At 35.3% G+C, this 18,495-nt stretch overlaps 1 protein-coding gene across 17 annotated transcripts in view; it reads right to left on the reverse strand.

Annotated features, from left to right (window-relative positions):
- DOCK9 (dedicator of cytokinesis 9) overlaps positions 1-18,495 on the reverse strand; it is a 390,530-nt gene that overhangs the window by 62,961 nt on the left and 309,074 nt on the right. For all 17 annotated transcript variants that reach the window (XM_074191938.1, XM_074191947.1, XM_074191940.1 and 14 more), the window contains 4 exons: positions 14,894-15,027; positions 10,423-10,537; positions 3,406-3,472; positions 1,652-1,699 (listed from right to left, as the gene is read on the reverse strand). In XM_074191938.1, coding sequence (XP_074048039.1) covers positions 1,652-1,699; positions 3,406-3,472; positions 10,423-10,537; positions 14,894-15,027 — 364 coding nt within the window. The remainder of the gene's footprint in view (positions 1-1,651; positions 1,700-3,405; positions 3,473-10,422; positions 10,538-14,893; positions 15,028-18,495) is intronic.

Consider the following 18,495-nt stretch of genomic DNA (forward strand, 5'->3'; position numbering starts at 1 on the left):
ACACCATATTAGGTTAGAGAAGTTTAAGCAACATTAAATCTAACACATAACAACTTTAAATCAACAACCTAAATTTTTTTTGGGGGAAAAAGTGTTGAAAAAGTATTACAGTTACATTTTCTATTCTATTGAATATTTATTCTATTCAATTATATCCTTTTAAATTAATGCACATTAACATGAAACATGAATCAGAGAAGGTCAAAATATTCTGAAGAGAGACAAACACCACAAGAAGATTTTTTTTCACATTCAGGTTAGACATTCTATTAAGTATCACTTCCCCATTTTATAGCTATAGATATATAATCTAATATCATAAAATGGAGGAGGGGACTCATAATGAATTTATATTGAAACAATTCAAAAAATTACATTGTGGTGGTGAAAAATATGCAATAAAAGCACAACCCATGTCAAGGATCTCACGCAATAATACACTGGAACAATTCAAAGAAAATCTGAACAGAGGTATAATGAACAAAATGGATTAAGTGAGATGGAAATATTTGTAAGAATAGAAATGGTTTGAGTGTCTCTTTCCAAAGGAAGATTTATTTGCTGTCAACATAAGTCAACTAGTAAATTTTCACTATTTTTGAACATGGGTCCAAACTGATACAAATAGAACAAGAGGGCAACTGATTTGAGAACAGGCATACAGTGTCTAGGTTAGTATCATTTAATAACTACATTAATTTATTATATAACTGGATGCCATCATTAAGTGATGAAACTTGCAGTAATGTGGTCCTGCTTATCATCCAAAGTGTAATTTGAATTCCTGGCAATGATCTGAATTAGAACTTGGGATCCAACAGTGTTATCTTCTCTCAACAAGAGTCTACTTATGTTTACTATATGTGCATAAACCCTGTGTCCATTGAATTAACTTGTAACTGTAATCTTGTTTTGTGCAACACTTTTCACAAAACTGATTTTTACAGACATTAAAAAAAAGTATGCCTGTACTCAGGACAGTGTTTTGATCAGATAAATGTTCAGGAAAATTTTTTTTGCATTATTCAAAAGTAGGTGATACCTTCCATTTAACTTAAAGTCTTAAGAGGTATACCTAGAGAAGGATATGTGTCCAATGTCTGGATGCCCCAAAGAAAGGAGAAGAGATCAGAAATTTGTGTTTTTGTGATTGAGAACAGGTAGGGAGTTGACAAGTTTTGAAACTAAAAGAGATAGACAGGTGCTTGGGACTGGGGAATTGAGGGGATGGAAAAGAGGGGGAAGAGGAGGAAGACAGGCCAACAGCATCAGGGATGAGGAAAAAGAGGAAAAAAAGCAGAGAAAGAAGAAATGGTGAACTCATCACCTAATAGGAAGATATGTAGAGATTGGTCAATAAAAAGCTCTTCAGAAGATTGAAAGGTTTGAGGCAATAGATAAAAGGCAAAAAATAGTTTAAATGTAGGTGGAAGATTCTTACAAATTTTTGTACAGACAAGTAAAAGGTCTGCCAACCTTTTGTTGTAGAATATAACACTTTCAGTTGTCAAGCGTCATAGAGTGACAATTTCCATATACTCAGATACACTTAGCACAAAAGAAAAAGAGTAGATGATTAGGAGGGTGGACAAGAGAAGTAAGAAAACTGACATCACTGAATGACATTACAAATTGAAATTCCACACAGTACCTTGCTATATATCGTTTCCCCATGTACTGGAACTGATGTAAGCATACTCTATAAAAGATAATTTGGAAAATTATTTTAAACACTTAATTATAATATTAACAATGATGAATCAATTCTAAAGGATTTTTTTCCCATAAATCTTTACATTCTACCATTGTCCTTTTCTCCCAGAGATCATTAACCTTCTAAAATGTTTAAATCTGTTATCTTTTGACAAAAGTTTCATTTCGTTTGTAGCCCATTTAGATGGGCTATCAGTAGAGTAAAAAACTAAAAATATCTGTCGTATTTATACAGCAATTATTAATAAACCCCCTGTGAGGTATAATTATTGGGTATAATTATTTCCTTTCCCCAGAACAGAAACATGAGGTCCAAAGAACTGAGGGCCTTGCTCATGGTCATGCAACTAGCATAAAAACTATAAGGATTATGACTTAAAGACAAGCCTTGTGACTCTCAATCCAATGTACCTGCCACTAAACTAAATATACACTCATTACAGTTATGATCAATTAACTATTAAGAGTCTATACATTTTTCTCAAAATTGTTTGGCCTAAGAAGCCTTATTGGGTATCCAAAGTTTCCTTACCTATTTCTTGGTCAAAATAACTTATAAATTACATCGAATTTTATGGTTTACAGAATGCTTTCCTTCCAATGACCCTTTGGCACAGGAAATGCAAGTATTATTATTATCCTATTTTATAGATAATAAGTTGATCAACAAAGAAGAGACTAATAATCATGTAAAGAGAATTCCTTTTTGGCTTAAGTGAAAGTGTTATCGTAAACAAACTCCCAGGTGGAAAATGCTGAGCAAATTTTTAAAACAGTATCAATTATTTATCTGATAAGAGAAATTTAAAAAGAATTATCCAATGGGTTTCACAAATATCTTACTTAATTACAACTACCTGTCAACTCTATTATTAATCCAGCAGAGGGAGTAAAACAAATGCTTACTGTGTAACCATTTAAATAGGACACTTAAAACATTTAAAAAAATTTAAATAGAGAACATTTAAATAAGTTCACTTAAAAGTAAAAAACAAAATACACTAGAGGAAGAGTGGGAAACAGAGCAGGAAGGCAAAATTAAATAAAATGAATAATTCATTTAAACACATAATCCTTTTTTCCAATATTCCATCCCCCAAAGTCATTATTTTTTCTATCCTAGATCCTCACTTGGTCCATATAATTTTCATGAGAATCAACATACAAAAAATCTAATAAAATTAAATGATTTTCCCAAAGTAATACAGAAACAAAGTCGGCATTTGAACCCAGATTCTCTGACTTAAACTATTAGGACTCTTTGCATTTTCCCATGCTTCTTGGACTCACTGCTTCTTCTGTTGACTGGGTCCTAGAAATTAATATGGAAGGAGCAAGCACAGACTTTGTCCCTGACTGAATGAAGATGCAGGCACATATCCAAGAACAAATCAGCAGATATATAGTTCAAAGCAAAATATGTCTTGTATATCTCTCTTCATCTCCATCAAGACTTATGATCCAATGACTAAAGGGCACAATTTTCTTTTTTTTTTGTTATGGTATTATATAATATCATATTATATTAATTTATTTTTTGTTACCTTTGAGTTACAAGCTGTTTTCCTTTCTCTGGAAGTAGAAAGCATTTCCTTCACAAATCTTTTGTTGTTTATTTGAATATTCAGGTAAGTCAGAATAGTTTAGTATGGGCACAAGTTTCAACCTTTTAGAAAAACTAAAACCACTCACTCTGATATTGTGAAAAAATCCATGAGTTCAGAGGTTGAAGCCTTGTTCCAATATGTAAATAAAGCATCTAGAAAATGAAAATATTTTTGGTCAGAAAAACAATTAACACATATGACCCTAGATATTCAGCATTTAGAATAACTTATCTTATAACCATGCATCAAAAGATCTTATAGCTAAGGAATACTGGAACATAGTTAGATGAGTCTTCCTTCTACAGATAAAGAAAATGGGATCCAAAGAGATTAATGGAATTGTATGTTACATCTCAATCCATTATTTGTTTGGAGAATCTGCAGTTTAAAACTTTTGAACTTCAGAGTGATCATAACATTTAAAACAAGTGTTAAATTTCCACTGAAATCCTGCTATGATGTTTTTACTAGACATGGATATAAGTCCTACTCCAGCTTGAATGGACAGAAGATCTGTTGAATGGGGTCAATCCTAGCAAAATTTAGGGATACTGATAGGATAATGATTTAGGATAATTTAGGATAATGATACTTTCAGTTGCAACAAATCTTGAAGAACACTAAGTTTTAAGTGCAATTGAGTCAATTTAAGTAAAATTTAAAGTATTACTTCTTGGGAAAAATGTATAAAGGATTTGAGAATTATGTGAGTGAAAATACCAGGAAGCATGAAATTGCAAATTATTTAAATATTAAACATGCCATACCTAATTCTATGTGTATACATACACACATATAAACATTTTTTCACACACATATAAACTTTTTTTTGACTAATAATTCTTTTCTATTCTTCCTGGGGAAGAATAAGTTCTGGATTTTTTTAAGTAAGAATAAACTTAGATAAACAACTTAGATAAACCCTAGTTGAGGACATTCACTGAAGATCCATTATGGAATTAAAGGAGTCCAAAAACATAGATGTCCTAGTGAACTAAGGCTATTACTCTGAATGAGATGATGAGAAATGTCAAAAATGCAAACTACAGAATATTATCATTGTAAAGTAACCCACTCATGTAACCAGAGCACCTGCTGTGATGAATCACATTGATAATGTTTTATGCTTTGCAAACCCAAAGCAATATACAAAGAATTCGTCTTCTTCCTCTTCCTAAAATTCTTCTTCTAATACTTCTTATCATCATTATTATTATTATTATCATCCTTTCTTCAGACATGGTTCCCATGACTTCTCTCATGTAATGGATAATTTTGTCAGGGACCCTATAGCCAAATGAGTTCTAGTTTTGAGAAAACCTCCTAGGAAAAAAAAAAAGAAATATTCATCCAAAATCTTTCCTAAATCTTTGAAAGGTTACTTAGGAATTTATTTTTAGTGTATAATAAGGACGATCATTTATGTAGCACTTTAAAATTTGCAAAGCATTTTATATGTACAATATCAGTTATTATTATCATCATCCCTGTTTTTACAGATAAAAAACCGAGGCTTAGAGAGTTTAATTTACTTAGCGTCATCCTAGACTACTAAGATTTTGAAGTAGGATTTAAACTCAGTTCTTCCTTAACTCTGTTAACTATTTCAATCAATTAATAAACATATATTAAGATCTTACATTGAGCTAAATGCTGAGGATACAAAAAAAAGGCAAAAGGTAGACCCTGCCTTCAAAAGACTTCCAATCTAATGGATTCCATATGTTGAATTTTTTTTTTTTTAGGTTTTTGCAAGGCAAATGGGGTTAAGTGGCTTGCCCAAAGGCCACACAGCTAGGTAATTATTAAGTGTCTGAGATCGGATTTGAACCCAGGTACTCCTGACTCCAAGGCTGGTGCTTTATCCACTGCGCCACCTAACCACCCCCCATATGTTGAATTTTTATTTTTTAAAATTACGCTGATGTTTTTATTTCTGGTATCAACTAAAAGTCTATATAAATTATAATGTTTTATTTGCTTATTAGCAAAAGTGAAGAAGGCTCACAACTGAGTTCTTTCTACTCCAATCATCAGTCTACCAAGGACACAAGAATGCTAGATAAGTGGGAAACAAAGATTGAGAGAACTAAAGATAAAAAGAGTGATTTGTTCTGTTGAGGAAATTCAATTATCATGAAAGAAAATATCACAGGCAACAATGAAATTTGAATATCTGGTATTTTCCTTTTTATCTTCTCAAGGACCTTTGGGCATCCATGCTAATTGGGTCAGCACTATAAAATACTTAGCAGGTAGAAAGCTCATTGGATGTACTTTTTCTGCAAGGTTAAAAACAAAAGTGACAGCTAAGAAATTCTTCTTAAAGAAACAGGGACAAAATTCATAAGAGAATATTCGAATCAGAATATTCCCAAATATTCTGTTAAATGTCTGGAATGATATATATAAGCTACTCAAAGATTCACAAGTTTAAAAGTCAGAGGGAACTCCCTAAAAGAACTAAGGGTCTGCTGTAGTTTTCCTGTGTGTTTAAGCAGGTCCAATCACATAGATTGATCACCCAATTCATTACATCCTTACAGAGACTGTGCATAAGAAAGAAGCAAACAATATACATTTTGTGGAATGCTTGCTGAATTGACTATAAGATTAAAATTGAACATTTTATTAGGTGTGGGGTCTCAATTTTTTTCCCTATGGAAGCATGCTTCAAAAATCAAATACAGGGGCAGCTAGGTAGTGTAGTGGATAGAGCATCGGCCCTGGAGTTAGTTCAAATCTGGCCTCAGACTCTTAATAATTGCCTAGCTGTGTGATCTTAGACAAGTCACTTAACCCACTGCCTTAAATATTTTTTTAAAAAAAATCAAATAATCACATGTAAGAAAATTAAATGTAAATATTTTTTAAAAATCAATGTAATAATTTGATTCACAAGTATTTTTTCTATGCACAGCTTGCTTGTTTTTTCCTCCAAGGAAGTATACAATGCAAAAATAGAATCCAATTTCTTTTACAATTCCCTTGGTAGCCATATATAGGTAGCTCTTGACTTAGAACCATTTCGATTGACCACAACTGATCAGTCTGCCTCCAGTTCTACTGTGAGCAGGCCCTGGCTTCCAGCTTGGACCTGAGCCCAGGACCTCATCCACATTCCCTTTCCTAGTCAACATATGCATAAACCTACTCTGGCACAAAAGTTAAAATATTAAAGGAGAAGAAGGAAGACACTGATTAAACCTTAGGGGTAAGGGCAAGAGATGGGGAATATGGAGCTGACTGTCCGTTTGTCTAAGAAAAATCTCAACATTTAGCTTTTTCATGAAGACTTCCAATGAGGAAGAAATGAATAATAATAATGATAATGATAATAATGATGATGATGATGATGATAGTTAAGATTTACAAAACAACAACTAGGTCAGGGCTAAGTGCATTAAAAAGATTTTTTCATTTGATTCTTAGAGCAATCCTGTGAGACAAATGTTATTATTGTTATCCATATTTTACAGCTGAAGAAACATAAAGGTTAAGTGACTTGCTCAGGGTCACATAGCTAGTAAGTGTCTGAGGCAAGATCTGAACTTTCCTGACACAGGCCTGGCATTCTATCCATTGTGTCAGCTAGCTGCCCCTTTAGTGTATTACACAGTCTCATCTTCTTCAACTCATCTAAACTTGACCCCCCTGAAGTTATCTTTGATGCCTTTCCCTCTTACAATACCCATCCAACCAAGGTATTAATTTCTACACATTTTTTATACTGTTAAGTACCATGTTATATTAGATAAATGATTCAATTAAAAGTCAGAAAAATTATGATTTCTCTCATATTCAAAAACTGATTATTGGGGAGATCGTTTTTTCCCTTTTTTCTATTTTTCCATTTAAAGGAAATCTCTGACCCTGCTGCCTAAACCATCTTATGTTAGTGGAACTGTTACCCATCCAATTAGAAAAACCATACAAAGAAAATTTAATCTGGGTGAAATCTGTCCCATTGTGTTCTAGACAGAGAAGTCTAAATGATCAGAGTCAATTCCCAGGCCCTTCTTAGAATAGGTCCACCTCTCTTTAAAATATTCATTCTCTCTTTAATTGTTAACCAAACAGAGTCAATTGCTGCCTGTCAGAAACATGCACTCTTTCAAGGCATAGAAGCCACTATGATCCATCTTTGGTTCAAGAGAGATGGCCAAATAACCAATCCTTTTTATTAATTATTCACTAGCAATAATTAATAAAATGATTAGCTGCCCAGAAATTTTGTCTCTTCAACTTTTCACATTACATTCCCTTTAATTTTTGGATATGACTAATGTAGAAATTTGTTTTAGTTGGCTATGCAAATTTGCTACAAGTGTTCTTTCCCTCTAGTAAGGGGGGAATGGAAAGAAGATAAAATAAAACCTTAATTTAAAAAATTTTAATTAAAAATATGTTCCTACTTCAAACACATTTTTTATTTATAATTACTATTTTAAGCAAGAAAATTGTGCCATGTCTTTTTGCAAGACTCCTCAATGTCACTCTTTTTTCTTTTTCTTTTTTGTTCCTACTTCTAACCTAAGTTGAATAACAAAAAAATGCATTATCTAACCTCTTTGAGTTAAATAATTTGTACAATGGGGATAATAATATCTGTAGGACTTATTTCACATTAGATAAAAGGTTGAATACAATATTGAATTCTGCCATTATCACTGTTGCTGTTTCCAAGTTATCTCTCAAATAAATCTTTTCTTTTCTCATAAGCCATCCCTATCATTCATTTCTCAATTATTTCTCACTGGAATTATTGCAATAGCTTTTTAATTTGTCTCTGTAGCTTCTAATCCATCCTCCGTATCACTGCTATATTTATTTTAATACTATGGCTCCTCACTGTCTGCTAGATTAAGTCCAAACTCACATTGGTCTTCAAGTCTCTTCATAACCTCGTTGTAATCATCTCTTTAATCCTTCTCTTCCACTATTCCCTTATATAAAGGACCACTTTAGCCAAAATGAGTGACTACTTAGTCCCAATCAAGTGCCATCATTTCTGGTCACTCTCTGCACCTTTGTTCATACCACTCTTTATTCTGGAAAAATCCTTTCCTTTCATCTTATCTTGAAATCCTCTCCTACTTCCAAGGCCCTGATCAAATGCCATATATTCAAGATAGCTTCCATGAATCACTAAGTGGAAATCGATCCTTTTCTCCTGTGTGTTGATGGCATCTTCCAAATACACTTCATCATCTGAATTAAGAATTGTGTATAAATAACTACATATTTTCTCTCAGACTGTAAGTCCCTTTGAGGTTGGGAGAACCTGTTATTCAACCTTCCCTTCCCCTCTTGGTGCTTTTTTTTTTTTTAATTTGCTATACTGAATTTAACTCCAATTCAGAACTTCAAGTCTGACCACAAATAAGCTAGAGGTTTGTGGCTTTTTACAATAAGAAAAACAATGTAATGGGGGATTAAAAAATGGAAAGTACAGTACATATAAAATTTCATTCAGGGTTTAAAAGACAAGCATATGCTACATTAACAGTTGACTATAAGAAGTCATTTCTACTACCACTGAGATGGCAGTTTCAGAATAAATCAGGGAAGTCAGGGAAAAACCATTTTATTATATGCTAAGCACTTTATAAATATTATCTCATTTAGATAAAATTGTAAAAGCATAAGAATAATTAAAACTTGTTTCCAAGCTTATGTTTTCTACAGGAAAATTTTCAATAAGAAAAAGGCAGCAAAACATACATCCCTGAACCAGGTTTTTCATGAATATTCATCATTTGATGAATTCATCATTCATCATCATTCAACATATGACCCTAAGCTTCTCTAATAATCATCTCAAGGAGACCCTTCTGAATTCCAGGACCCTGATGGAGGTTCCTTCATCTGATGAGTCTCTGAACTGAAAATATGGCAGAAATTCTGAAGTATATGGTAAGTATATTTATACAGAAAATTATGGTATTATTTTATATGAAATACAAACTTAAGCCATATGTCTTATGTAACAAAAAAAGGTCCTAAAGAAAGGAATTAAGAGACCTGGGTTTAAGTCTCAGCACTGTCATACTGCTCCAGCCTCTCCAAGACTGTATTCTCACTTAAAAATAAGGAGAAAAAAAGAGAAACCTATAAAATGTCTTCTTGTTCTAAGATCTTAACATTCTTTGCCCTGGGTACTTCAATGTATAATTATTAGAAAGTTTTATACTTCTCTTTCATATTTTAATTGCCCTGGATCTGAGAATATTTGAGGATATTTGAATACTTCTTAAAAGGTGTCTTAGAGCTCTAAGTGACCTCTTTTGCTAACTTGTCCACATTTTAGGAAGCTTTACATTCAACATACATTAGTAAATACACAGCATGAACAAGCCAGCACACACTAGGACAGCATTCTCACTAGCTTTTGTTTTGAGAGGAAGGGCCAATTGGAATGTTCCCCCACAGTATGCAGCACACCTAGCTCTCTATGGATCCCTTATATATCTTTTACAGATGAGCGTGGTATTTGTAGTCATGTGTATTAAAGTTGAGGATCAGGCCCATGGTGAAGAATACAGTTCCCCATCATGTCACTGGGAGGTGAGAGTTAGAATGAGATTGAATTACATCATCATAATTTATTGTACATTTCCAAAGAATTACTTAGAAGAATTGCCTATAAATGAAAATATTGTTTCAGCTGACCTGATTCACATGCTCTGCTCTTTTAATTAACAGATACAGGCCTGGAAACTACAACTTAAATACTGATAAAAGTCACACTTTTACTAGAAGTGCTAGTACTGATATAAACCAGTACTGTAAGTAATACTTTATTTAAGACAAAAAAAGTTATTCTCCCTACTGAACAAGTTAGATCCTATCTTTTAGATTTTTTTAAAAAAATGGCTATTAATTTTCTAGTTGAAATGATCTATAGGAAATTGAATTTTTCTGTGGCCCCTAATTTACTTCCACTTAACAAAAAAAGAAAAAAGTAACACAAATTATACAAGGGAGGGAAAGATGACCTTGAGTGAAATATTCTCATTTATTTCAAAATATTTCTCGTTTTTTTCTCATTTTCTCATTCTGTAAAATGAATGAAATAAAATGGAATCTGTCATTTACCTACCATCAGACATGCTCTTTAAGACATATAGGAAGCACATGAGTAGGCTCTTAATCTCTGACTGGTCAAGTTTGTCACAACGCACTACTGAGCTCCCTGAAGCACCACTCTGATTGTGCTGAAAAAAATAAGAGGGAATAGTTTTATTAATTTCAAGGGAAAAAAGTAGTATCTCAATTCCACTTCTTTTACTACCTTGAAAAAGAAATGTACTCAGAACTGAGGGAGATTACTGAACCTGGGAAAGTCCAGATATGAGTAATCCCTTAGTATAATATTCAAGTACAGGCACACCTTTCCCACCTCTGCCCCCACCATAAACAAGTGCTGTTCCAAAGTAGCTGCAGCCATTATTTCTTTATGGATTTCTAAAAGGAGAAAAAAAAGACACACCCAAGCCTCAGAGTCCAATGTTACCACAGCCTAGGTTATTGATGTAGACCTTTAAAAATAATGAAATATCATGCAAAAGAGGGTGTCCCATGAGCAATATGCTGAAGAGATGATGGAAGAAACAACACTGCAGAACTAAAAACTATTCTAAGGAAAACACTAATGGTAGACACAGCAAAAATAAACAAACCAAACCAAACCTATGGTGCTGCCTGTGTACCAGCAGGCAGATGTCTCTGCAAGCAAGTCATTGCAAGTCGGGAGATATCAATGGAGGGTTCTCACAGCAGAAAAGAGCCTGCAGGTACCTAGTAGATAGATAGCTGAGCCAAGCAACACCAGATACAGCCTAAACTGATGAGGTCCTTCTGTCATCAGCTTATCTGAACACTGCAAATGTCCAAACGAGATCTGTCAGAAAGCTTAGTGTGTAGTGACTAGTTAGTTCAGTTTTGCCACAGAACAGCAGTAAACAAAGAATATGCATTTATAAAAACATAAGAATATTTATCCCATGCTTTAAAAACAAATAAACCTGTAAGTATTTCAATATAAAATCAATAGGTTCTTCCTCTCCCAAAAATCTGTTTTAAACAAGAGCATATTTTATTTATTCAGTGATAGAAATGAGTAGTATATTAGACTATATTTTGGTTTTGTAGATACTATATTTTCAAGATTTATTATTCCATTAGCATGGATACTCCCTTTGCCCAGACTGCAGCCCATCAACAGTTGGTTTCATGAGTTAACTGTGGTTCCCCAAATTCATCACCTGGAAGCCAGATTTGTGTTAATGAGTATTGCCAGCTAATGGGACCAGTCCTCAGAAGACAGATAAAAGGTCTGATGCAGACTTCAAGCCTTTCCATTCTGGTAGTTGTCAATATGTAAAGGATTTTGGGTAGCCTCCATACCACAAGGAAGCAAAGGAATAAGGCTTCAATGGTTCATGCCCTTAAATATGTATTAGATTTAGAGGCAGAGTGTGCTGGCCTTGGGAGTAGGAAAACTTGATTTTAAATCCCACCTTGATTAAAAACACAATTAATTCCTGTTTTACCCATGACAAGTCTTTTTAATTTTCTGAGTCTCAATTTTCTCATTTGTGAAATGATGGGTAAAAATGGTAAACAAAAGGGTGAACAAAATGATGGATAGAATGACAATGCTAATATCACTCACTTACAGGGCTGTTATGAGTATCAAATGAAATAACATAGGTAAAGCAATTTGGAAACCTCAAAGTGGTACATAAATGTAAGCTCTCATGATTGGTATTTTATTTTTTCCAGGAAGGAAAAAAAAAAACTGGTGCAAGTTTGTGGCAAAACTGTACTGCTAGTGTTCTCACTCCAAACATCAGCCTCACACTTGTACAACTACAAGAACCAAGTACTTCTTGCAAAGGCAACGAAAGTGCAGCATGCAAGGGGTCCTCTGGCAAAGTTGGAATTGTTAGGAGAGAAAAGTCCATGGTGACTCGATTTCTCTTGGCTGACTGGCAGCTCTCTTCCTCCTCTCCAGGGCTGCGCATGACATGGGTGGAATGCCTTCTGAGAAGTTTCTCCCTCTGTCACACGAATGCATGTTAGGGTCAAGGGGAAAGGTTAAACACATGGAATGAGATGTCCACCACCAAGAGGTCTCTATCTTTACAAGATGGCATTTTCCTAAGTCCAGGCTACTGAAACATAAGGTAAAGTTACATGTTACTTGCTGAAAGAGGAGGGCGTTGTTCAAGTCCTGAAGAAGTAGTGACTTTCTACTGAATGAAGAGCAGAAAATAGTATTGGATGATATACTTAGGATTTGGGGATTAATAATAATAATAATAATAATAATAATAATAATAATAATAATAATGATGATGATGATGATGATGATGAAATTTCTAATACTCAGAACCATGATGCTGATGACAATATTTGTTTCCAGGTGCCATTCAAAAATTTTTAGGTCCTTCCACAAAATATCATTAAGTCTGAGTCATGGTTACTTCAGGAAAAAAAAAAGGGACTGAAATGAAAGATATGAAGAAAAGGGTATTAACCAGGTTCTACTCTTGACCATGCCATCTGATTTAGATGAATTCACTTCTCTTCCGATTTAATTACATAGCTAAGTAGTATAAGGGCTAGTGTTTTAGACTGGAAGTCAGGAAGACATGAATTCATAGGCTATCTTGGACTCTTGATAGCTGTGTGAGCCTGGGCAAGTCACTTAACTTCTCAAGCCTCAGTTTCATCATCTAAAAATGGCAATAATAATTGCACCTCCTTCACAGGATTGCTCTGCAGTTCAAATGAAGCACTTTCCAAAAGATCCTTATTTGCTGTCATTATCATCATCATCATCATCATCATCATCATCATCATCATCATTATTGCTAGGTTCCTCAGGAATAACTAAAGTAACAACTATGATGTGTTCTCCATTCCTTAGGAGGAAATCATATGAACTCTAGCTATCTTGATGACAAGCAGGAACTTTCTTTTTTCTCCCTTTTTCCTTACATTGGGTAGGATGTTTGTTAGACCTAGTTTTCTTCAAAACTCTGCTCAAGTACCTCTTTCTATGTGAAGTCTTTCCCAATCCCATTAGCTGCTAGAGTTCCCCCCCTCAAATTATCTTATATCTATTTTAGAAGCATTTTATATATATATAATTATGTATATATAAATATATATTCCTAGCACCTGGCCCATTGCCTTTCACAATTTTAGACATTTAATATTTATTTGTGGACTGATATCACTCTTTACCAAATATTTATTTTTCCAACTACATGCAAATGACTATTATTCTTGCTGCTTATGTAAAGCATTTTCATAATTATTATAAAACATATAATGAATTTCTAGAATCCAGAAGGTAACCATGAGGCAATATCTCCCTTGTGCTTATCTTAGTGATATATCTGTCATCAAAGGAACCTGAGAAAGTGAATAGAATTAGTAACTTGATCCAGGTAAAAAATGTGATTAGTCACTGAACTCAGGGTCCTGCAAGTGAACTAAGAATTAGAGCCATTCCCTTAGACTTAACAAACATTAAGAAGCAGATCCCAGGGTGGGCATGAATTCTGAAAAAGGCAGAAGAGATAAAGGGTCTAAAGGGGGCCTTTGTAGGTAAATGTAGGAAGTAAATAGGTTCCTGATGTGACTGCACAGAGACCCTTATCCAAATGAAGTCTACTAAGGGTAGTCACAGATATAATCTTGGACAGAATCAACTTCAACTAACAGATCAACTGTTTAGTGAATATTTTTTAAGGATAATGGAACATGACAGAGAATAGTCTGGGGGAGTGGGAATTAGGGATTCCAGGGGATAAAGAAACCTCAAGGAGATAACGAGTAGCAAAGGACAACTTGAAACATGAGCAGAGAAATCTGGGTGGTCTGATTCAATTCCGCAAGCATTTCATTAGATGTTTGCTATGTGTAAAACATGAGAAAGAGAAAAAGAGGAAAAACATCAACAGACTCTGTACTAAATTACCTAAGAAGAATGATAACAGGTAAATATCTATAAAGGCAAACAAAGGAAAATTCTTGGCAAAGTGAGGAGGATGTCACTGCCAGTCAAGCAGAATGAGTTTGAAAATTAGGAAAGACTTCAAGAAATGACCTGGGCTGGACCTCCAAAGACAATGGAAGATTTTAAAAAGCAAAGATGTAAAGGAGTCTATGGAGATCACAGGGGTAGATCTGAGTGAAAGAATGGAAGAGGGAAGGGGCAGGATAAGATTGGGGGATCTTTGTACAATTTGACTTCTTTTTGAACAGATTTTTAAGGAAATGAGAATTTTGCCTACAAAGGCAGAAGCCAGACTTGGGAGGCCTTAAACGGCAAGGTTGAAAAAGTTTGTCCTAGAACTCAGAAGTACCAAGTTGCAGGGGGCTAAGGTGATCAGATGAGAAGGGGTGGGGGTCCAGGTCCAAAATGGAACAGGTCATAGCTCCAAGGTCAAATTTCTTTTGGTAAATAGCTAGGATTTATTGAGGCAATTTTTCCTGACCTTGAATTAAATCCTATGAAGAAAAATTATAAGTGACATGAAAAAAAAACCAATTACCTTGTCAAGAGAGTTGGTCTTTTCGATGTTCCTTTCTGGAAGGCTATTCACTGAATCGGTGCTGACCAGAGAGCCTCTTGAATCAGCATTTCTCACACTATTGATATTTGGAGTTGATGTGGTATAGGGTGATGCTAAAAAAAAGTTTTTATAAAGAAAGAAAAGGGGATAAAATGTTAATTTGTATTATTATCTCTGATAGAAATTTGACTCAAACATATCCAGGTAATCAATATCAATTTGGGGATTAAAAAGCATGCATGCATGGAAAGTACTTTTTCAAAGACACAATGATGATAATGATGTTTGTCCTTAGTTCTCAAAGAAGACTAAGACATCAGGGAGATGATGTCATAACAAGCAAGTGAATTGTATTTATGTGAAGGGAGGTGCTGTGCTAAGTCACCAGCCTCGCTTTCTTCTCTAGGGTCATCTTGGTCCAATGGTCAGATATGGTTCAGAATGACTGGAGAAAGCTCTGGATGCGAGGGTGTTGCACAATGTCACACAGTGAGTAACTGTCAAGTGTCTTAGGGCAGATTTGAACTCGGGTCCTCCTGACTCTAGGGCTAGTGCTCTCTCCACTGCACCAAATTGATCCCAAAGACCCAAAGTGACCACACTCCTTTAGAAATTCAGCACTCCTGATGTGGAATCAATAGGTTTGTTTTTGTTTTATTTTATTTTCCCCACAGAAGAAACCCAGAGTAACTACAATTAAAAAAACAAATAAATAAGTCTCTGTTGTCATATTACACAATAGTCAAAGGAATTAAGAACATATAAAAGTCTTAGAACTACTCCTTTGATTTACAATGACAGGGACCTTAGAGGTCACCTTGCCTAAAGTGAAAGTTCAACAAGACCTTCTGGCTGACTTGTCCAGACAGACCTCAATTGAAATTCCTTCTTCAAGATTCTCAAATGGTCATCAAAAATCACCTAATGATCTTTAATAAGAAGGAATCACAATTGTCTGAGGCAACACATTCTACTTTTGGACAGCTCCCAAATATTAGGAAGTTTTTTCCTTATACCAGGTCTAAATCTGTCCTAGCAACTTTCACCCACTATTTTCATTTCTAATTTGTGGGGGCCAAGCAGAACAATACTAACAGTGAAAAGATAAAAATCTAGCACTTATAAAGCACTTTATGGTTTAAAAAGGGCAGCCAAGATAAAGTGCCAGACCTGGAGTCTAAAAAGACTCATTTTCATTCAAGTTTGGCCTCAGACACTTATTAGCTATGTGAACCTGAGCAAGTCACTTATAACCCTATTTGGCCCAGTTTCCTTATCTGTAAAATTAGGTAGAGACTTTTGTAGAGTATCTTTGTCAAAAGAACCTCCAATGGAGTCAAGAAGATTTGGACATGACTGAAATGATCAAATAATAATGTTTGCAAAACACTTTATATATATGTTTTATCTCATTCAGGCCTCATTTGTATGCTGTGAGATAAATGCTCCTACTATTTCCATTTTACAAATAAGAGACTGATGGTTCAATTTGCCCACTTAAAGCTCATGTCTGAGGCAGGATTTGAACTCTGTCCTTCCTGACTCCAAATTCAATACTCCATTCATGAGCCAAATCAAGAAAAAACCCCAACAATTAGCTTTCTACATGCTAGCCTTTAAAATACTGGAAGCCCAAAGTAGTTCATTTTACCAATGAGGTTGTGAAGCCCAGGGAGGAGAGTGATTCACTTAAGATCATATAAGTAAATAGCAGAAATAGGTTAGTCCTGGTGCCAAATCTAACATTCTTCTGCTAGTATCATCGTGCCAATGGGAGCAAGAAATTATGGGACTAGTGTAAAAAATATGCCTCTGGAGATGTAATTAGTGTTTACACTTTTCTTGACAGTCATAAGACGTTAGGGTCACTGCCTGCAAAACAGCATTTAAACTATCAAAAAGCCATTTAAACCACAGGTTAACGTGCTGTCAGCTTAAACACATGCACTTTAACGATTATAGACGCAAAGGGCATGCTATTAAACCAGAAATGACTAGCATTTGGTTTTGCAGATGGTATCCTAAGCTTTTTTTTTTGGCACCGCAGCCTTGCAAATGTAGGCAGCAGCCTTAGGTACATGATATCAATTTGAAGCCCCAGTGACTGAGGTTAGGTTACTGATCACTTGGGAAGGGACTGGCCATTTGGAATTCAATAGGTCTAACAGCTGTTCATGGGTCTGAAGCATTAACCCACCTGAGTTCTATTTTTTTTTTTTGTAATGGAGGAGATAGGGGGCAGGATTAGCTCCAGATTCATGTCCAAACTTACTACCAAATCATGTATCTGTGACATTTTAAAATTAGTTAGCTTCTGGCATAATGATTAAAGGCAAATGTTAAAGGCAATTCCAAGGAAAGTCGTTTGTCTCAGTGAAAAGACAGGGTCACAAACCTTATCTTCAGTTTATCCTGTACGTGCTTATTTGTAAAATTATTTGCATGTCTCCCCTAATATAATGTAAGTTCTTTGGAAGGCTATCTTTTACCCTTCTCTGTTTCTCCAGTGCTTAACTCATAATAGGCACTTAATAAATGTTTACTGAATGACTGACAAACCATCATTTAATTTCAGCCTCCCCCACCTTGAGACTGAAGTATCCATGCTAAATGGTAGGATCCAGTGTTCCCAGATGTAGTTTAGCTAATAGCAGCCTACTCTGAAACATTGCAAATGCTTTTTTGTATCAGAATAACCCAAGTGAGTTGGTTCTGTAGAGAAGAGAATCACCTTTCCAACTCCAAAGCCTCCCCCGCCCCCCTTGCAGATGAGAAAATGAACTTGTCCAAGGACAAACAGCTAAGATCTGAAATGGGACTGGAACTTAGGTCAGATGATTCCAAAGGCAAAGACCTTTCTATCATACTAAGTCTTCTCCTCGATAATAGGATAATAGGATCCTCACTTCTCTGTGTGATAGAAACCATGGGGCATAAGGTAGCTAGGTAGTACAATGGATGGAGTATTGGACTTGGAGATCTGAATTTGAATCCTGCCTCAAACTCTTCATAGATGGATCACCCTGGACAAGCCACTTCTCTTTCTGTCACATCAGTTCCTCATGAGTTGGATTGATGGCTTCTGAGGGCTCTAAATCTATGATCTTATGATCAATCTCCCCATTTTTACAGATGAAGAAATGAAGGTTTAGAGGTTCAAATCCACATTTCTCCCAGTTTCAAGCCCAGAATGCTTTCTACTGGATCAGGTGTGAGAATAGAAAAAGGAAAATTTAGCCCCTCCCACCCCAGCCGAGATGAATTGGGGAACCCTGCTACATTCCGATTTTTATCTAGGAGGGGAGGTCACCAGGCAATAGGGGCTGTCACTGCCGTGGGGAGTCTGGTAAGGGGGCCGAGGAACCCCTCACAAGTCCTCCATGGACCTCCTCCCCTCTGATAGCCCACTCTGAAGTTCCAGGGAGGGTTTGCAAAGTCCTGTCATTGCCCACCCCCCTTGGATGCCCCCCTGAATTCAAGGAAGGGGGAAACAGTCACTGCCAGAATGTGTTGCTGGGGAGGAGGAGATATTTTATCTCTTCCCCTTCCCCAGGGAAGAAGGGAATGGTTCCTGTGAGGTC

This window comes from Macrotis lagotis, chromosome 6 (assembly GCF_037893015.1).
Source record: "Macrotis lagotis isolate mMagLag1 chromosome 6, bilby.v1.9.chrom.fasta, whole genome shotgun sequence".
Lineage (NCBI taxonomy): Eukaryota > Metazoa > Chordata > Mammalia > Peramelemorphia > Peramelidae > Macrotis > Macrotis lagotis.